Below are 5,832 nucleotides of genomic sequence, written 5' to 3' on the forward strand. Positions count from 1 at the left end.
CCTTCAATTCGACCTAAACTGATGTCGTGTCTCACTTCAATCTTTTGATTTGTTCTACAAAATTCTCAAACATAAATTAACGAAAGAGTATAGTGTTTTTGCGGAAATGATAACATTAATTTGAAAAGAAGCTATCAACTTAACAAGTTCAAGTTTTGATGCCTATTGTTTCAAGACAACTTTTATAAGTCCGTTTTAGCAACAAATTTCCTTCAACCTATGTAAAGGAGGTAAAGCACAACATCTTTATCCTTACATGTACATTTTTTATTTGAGCAAGTTGTTGCTTTTTTGTACTTATTAAGAATAAAAATTGGCTGGAAGGATTCTCAAATGGTAAGCTCCAGCTACAGTGTGAGCCTTTCAGATGTGTATTTGATCTTCAAAATGAAAGTGACAATCTGAATTATGAGATCTCAGATCTCTACATTATACTCTAATATTATTTAAGATTTATAAAATAATACAATGGAATAAATAATTTAGCTTGATACAAGCATGATGTTGGTCAGCAGTTTACTCTTATATTAATTTATTTAATTTGTCTGAGACAAGTTGCGGTATTCATGGATGAGGAAGCGTACTCTGCACAAGCTAATCAAACCGTTGGCATCACTGAGATAACCAAGATAACCAATTTGTCTTGGTTTATGGAATTTATCCCATTGTTTGAGTTTATTTTTAAAAATCATTCTAATATCAAGGCGAGTTGTCATTTGGTAGAAATTTACGTGCTTACACCAAATTTTAAGTGGAGAAACTACAACAGTAAAAAAATCTTTTCTCAAGCAAACCTTTCTTCTTCTTTTTTGTTTGTTTCAATCTTTTAACATTATTGTTATTATAGACAAAATAAGCAACCGTTAAGTAAATCAAAAGAAAATAAATCAATTCCTTTGACAAGAATTAATTGCAAACTCTGCACCCAGTTCTTTGAAGGTTCTTGCACGTGTAGAATCATTAAATTAAAGGAAACGAAGTCAACTCTTACGTATGTGACAAACCCTTTAATTGATTTCTATATAAACCCCAACTGCCTAGCAACCTTTTCATAAATCGACATTGCTCAATAACCCATACTCTCTTCACATTTCCACACCAAGAATCAAGACAATTGTCAAAGTGTTACTCTTTTCATACACCTATAGCTTTTGCTTCCTTCTATTTCCCAAATATAATGGAGAAAATTACCCTTTCTCTAATTTTGTTTCTCTTCAATGTCTCTATCTTCACATTTGTTGGAGGAGTGGAGGGCACTAGTGCTAGTCATTCACAACCTCGTGTTAACAAATTTGTGGAGGCACAATGCAGGCGCACTCATTATCCAAAGTTGTGCATGACTTCTTTGTCAAATTATGTCACTCCCGCATCTGAACCCCAAGAGCTAGCTCAAGCAGCATTGAAAGTGAGCTTAGTAAAAGCTATCTACACGAAAGCTTACGTGAACAAGGTTTGTAAACAACTCGAACAAACCAAGTCTAAGGATTATCAAGTGGTGAAAGATTGTTTAGATCAAATCTCAGATGGCGTTTCCTTGCTTTTCAACTCCGTGGAAGAGCTTCACCATTTGAATTTAGACAAGGAAAGTGATATGTTATGGCATAGGAGTAATGTTCAAACTTGGCTTAGCACAGTTTTGACTGATGCTTTCACTTGCATGGATGGGATCTCTGGCCACAAATTGGGTGGTTATAGAGTAAAGGCTACAATTAAAGCTAAGGTTCTAAATGTTGCACAAGTCACTAGCAATGCTTTAGCTTTGTTTAATGGATACGCTATTAGGCACAAGGCTTCCCATCACTCCAACTCTGGCAAAATTAACAAGCCCTAGAATTCAGAAGCTCTGCATTTGATTTTTAATCTTTCTATTATTTTTGTTATGTATGTCAAAGCATATGTAACTTCAGTTCTCTCTCCGTATAATAGATTTTGATACTCTTTATTTCTTGTTTTCTTTTCCTTGTATTACTACATTTGAAACACGTTTCAGTACATCTAGTTCGATATTGCCATAAGAAATTAAAATCTAGACAAGGGATAATGATCTAATTAAAGCAAAATAAGATACAATTGGTTAATAAGCAATAAAGAGTAAAAGAAACTCGAGTTTATCTGTAAATTATTATGTAAAATGTTGCTTAGTCGAGTTAATTTGGACTAAAAAGTAGATCATATAGACGTGTCCACTATACGGGCCAGAGTGTTGGGCAGTCAAGAACTTTCACGTCCAAAAGATGAAAGTTGCGGAAATGAGAATGTTGCGATGGATGTGTGGGCACACCAGGCAAGATAGGATTAGGAATGAAGATATTCGGGATAAGGTGGGAGTGGCATCAGTGGAGGACAAGATACGGGAAGCGAGGCTGAGATGGTTTGGGCACGTGAGGAGGAGAGACACTATGCCCCAGTGCGGAGGTGTGAAAGGTTAGCTATGGATGGTTTCAGAAGATGTAGAGATAGGCCGAAGAAGTATTGGAGAGAGGTGCTTAAATAGGACATGGCGCAGTTCTAGCTTACCGTGGACATGACCTTAGATAGGAGGTTATGGAGGACTCAGATTAGGGTAGAAGGCTAGTAGGTAGTCGCAGTTTTGATCTATAGTCTATTGTCCTTTGATTCTTGCTACTATATTTTGTTTCTCGTACTTCGATTATCTTATTTATCTGTGGTAGCTATTGCTTCTTTTTTTCAGACGGCTCTATCATGACTTTTTCGCTTTCTTTAGTTTCATTTTCATTTTGCTTTGAACTGCTTGTGCTTATCTGACCTTTTCTCGACGTGTTTTCTCTTGAGCCGAGAGTCTTTCGGAAACAGCCTCCAAGATAGGGGTAAGGTTTGCATATACTTTATCCTCCCCAGACCCCCACATTGTGGGATTTCACTGGTATGTTGTTGTTGTATATACGTGTCCAACTCAAACAAAAAATTCATTTACTAGTTGGTTCTTCTATATATATATAGTCTTATTTAATTAGGAAATTAAACTAATAAAAGTTCTTTTGTTTATCATGACTATATATCAGACAAACCAAACTAGACATTTTATTTTTTATTTTTTATGCTTTGATAATTCTTCTTATGGTAAATTCGTGCTACATATGCAATGTAGATCAAGCCCAAAGCTTTTAGATGGATTATGCCTAAACTGGCAAGAGTATATATACTCAACCAACCTGCCTAAACCTCATTGAGCGAGCTATATTTTCATGGGTAAAATTTGACACCCTTCATATAGTGTCATCATCAGGTCTACATGAACTCCATTAATTTGGCATCATCAGGTCTACATGAACTCCATTAATTTGGCATCATCAGGTCTACATGAACTCCATTAATTTGGATTTGGTGGTTCTTCAAACTAAATTACAAAGGAAAAAAGGGAAATGACATAAATGTATAACCTTTTACACTCAATTGTATCTGCTTAGCCAAGAAGTTCGTTTTGTCACTAGCCCAGAAAAACATAGACAAGTAGCCAAAAGTTGTACACTAATTTAAACTTTAGTATATGAGGGTCTGAACTCTGATCCCGTGATCCGTCTCGTTTAATACCTAGATGGACCCTTAAACTTGGCATGTTTTGTAAGATAGGCATATAAACTTATAAGGTGACCAGATAGACACTTAAACTTACTCAAAGTGTATTTTTCAAGTTTTTCAGTTGTTTTGAAAACAAAAACTATATTTTTCAAACACTCACAATTTTCATGGCCAAACAAGCCCTAAATATATCACAAAATATTTTTTTTAAAATGCAAAAATAAGGCAAACGCATATACATGAGACTATAAATGTGCACTTAAACCAATAAATACTCGCTAATCGCAATTTTGCAGCTTTCAATTAACTCGGATTGTTTTTTTACACTTGAATAATTAAAAAACAATAACTTTAACCAATAAAAATCCTTAAAAAAAGAAATTTCAAATTAAGAAATTTCTAAGTTCAGTATTTCAAGTGTAAAAGAAATTTCAAATTAAGAAAACTATAAAGCCGAGAAGAAAATCCTTAAAAAAAAGATTTTTTTTAATTTGAAATTTCTTTTTTTAAGGATTTTTATTGGTTAAAATTATTGTTTTTTAATTATTCAAGTGTAAAAAAAAACCGAGTTAATTGAAAGCTGCAAAATTGCGATTAGCGAGTATTTATTGGTTTAAGTGCATATTTATAGTCTCATGTATATGCGTTTGCCTTATTTTTGCATTTTAAAAAAAATATTTTGTGATATATTTAGGGCTTGTTTGGCCATGAAAATTGTGAGTGTTTGAAAAATATAGTTTTTGTTTTCAAAACAACTGAAAAACTTGAAAAATATACTTTGAGTAAGTTTAAGTGTCTATCTGGTCACCTTATAAGTTTATATGTCTATCTTACAAAACATGTCAAGTTTAAGGGTCCATCTGGGTATTAAGCCTACTTCAATTTATCAGTCATGTGGGTCTGAAGTTTACTTTTTTGAAAATAAGAAGCATTAATGTTAAGGATGTTAAAGAAGTTTGGTGACATAAATTATTTAATCTTTAGCATTAATGCTTTTTTATTTATATTTATGTCAGATTTCTAATAACTTTTTCATCGAAGTGAGTTACAAGTAAGTAAAGTTATTATTAATCTCCATCAAAAGGTTCAGGAGAGGAATTTTTTTTTGGCAAAATAAAAGCAGTAGAAAGAAAAAAGGCCAAATAGTTTAATTAAACTTTTTAAAAATTTGCAACTTATGACTTCAGCACACGGGTTAAAAGTTGATTTATTGTATTGCTCGCAAGCTGTTAGATCCAAGGCACAAAATTATTTATCTTATTTTTCAGCACAAATATAATGAATATACAAAGATATACATGGAATATACACAAAATGTACACGAGGAGGAGGAGAAGAAGAAAAAGTAGTACTGTTTTTAGGTAGTGATACTGGCAGAGGCTGATTTAGAATTTCAATAATATGGGTAAACCACTAAAATAGAAAACAAAAAATGTATTTAGTGGGAATTGATACCTTTCCTTTGATAAAATACTAAATAACTTAACATTCAACCAAATTCAATATTAAGCCTTTTTAAAGCATGGGTGCCAACGAATAATGTTTGTTCAATCGTAAGAAATATATATATAAACTACCTAGTTTGGCGGAGAAACCATGGGCTCACATGCACCACAAATTGGGCTATAAATCTGGATACTGGTGGAGAAAGTTTGTTGGCCACCAGGTAATAGATTTTTTTTTTTAAATGTGTAAAGTGGGCTAAACCGGCTTAAAAAGGAATCCGGCTATTTTATGTCACTAGACGGCCTATACCCGTGCTGTGCACGGGCCCAACACTTCGGATTATAGTATATCTATATATACGTAGTTGTGTTTAGATAGTGATAATATATATATATATATATACTATGTTCAAAATACGATTAATATAACATTGTAGTTTGTGCTCGGAATCTAAAACTTTATTTTATTCGTGTTTGCTACGAAAATTTATTAATACTTTTTAAAAGAGAAGACTTGTTTAAAAGAAAACTATTTTCCTCTCTTTGAGATAAAATAATAGTAATATTTAAGCATCAGTTGATACTTTCAATTTTAATTCAATTAATTTAAAAGTGTAAAATACTTATTATTTTTTATCAAATTTTGATTTGGATAATTCTAATTCAAATTATTAAATTAATTTTACATGTTTAAAACGAAACAAAGTAGAAATTAATTTTCTATTTAAACGAAGAAATACTATTTTTTAAGTTTTGGTAAATATTCTCGGTTTAACTCATTTTACTTGTCATGTTGTCTTTTGCATGGTTTTTTAAGGAAACGTGAATTAGAATTATAATTTGATTA

At 32.3% G+C, this 5,832-nt stretch overlaps 1 protein-coding gene across 1 annotated transcript; it reads left to right on the forward strand.

Moving 5' to 3' along the window:
* Nucleotides 1-1,073: 1,073 nt before the first annotated feature.
* LOC132600036 (21 kDa protein-like) lies at nucleotides 1,074-2,049 on the forward strand. Its single transcript, XM_060313170.1, has one exon. It carries the CDS (start codon nucleotides 1,178-1,180, stop codon nucleotides 1,829-1,831), a length of 654 nt encoding a protein of 217 aa, XP_060169153.1. The 5' UTR covers nucleotides 1,074-1,177; the 3' UTR covers nucleotides 1,832-2,049.
* The last annotated feature ends 3,783 nt before the right edge of the window (nucleotides 2,050-5,832 follow it).

This window comes from Lycium barbarum, chromosome 6 (genome assembly GCF_019175385.1).
Source record: "Lycium barbarum isolate Lr01 chromosome 6, ASM1917538v2, whole genome shotgun sequence".
NCBI classification, from domain to species: domain Eukaryota; kingdom Viridiplantae; phylum Streptophyta; class Magnoliopsida; order Solanales; family Solanaceae; genus Lycium; species Lycium barbarum.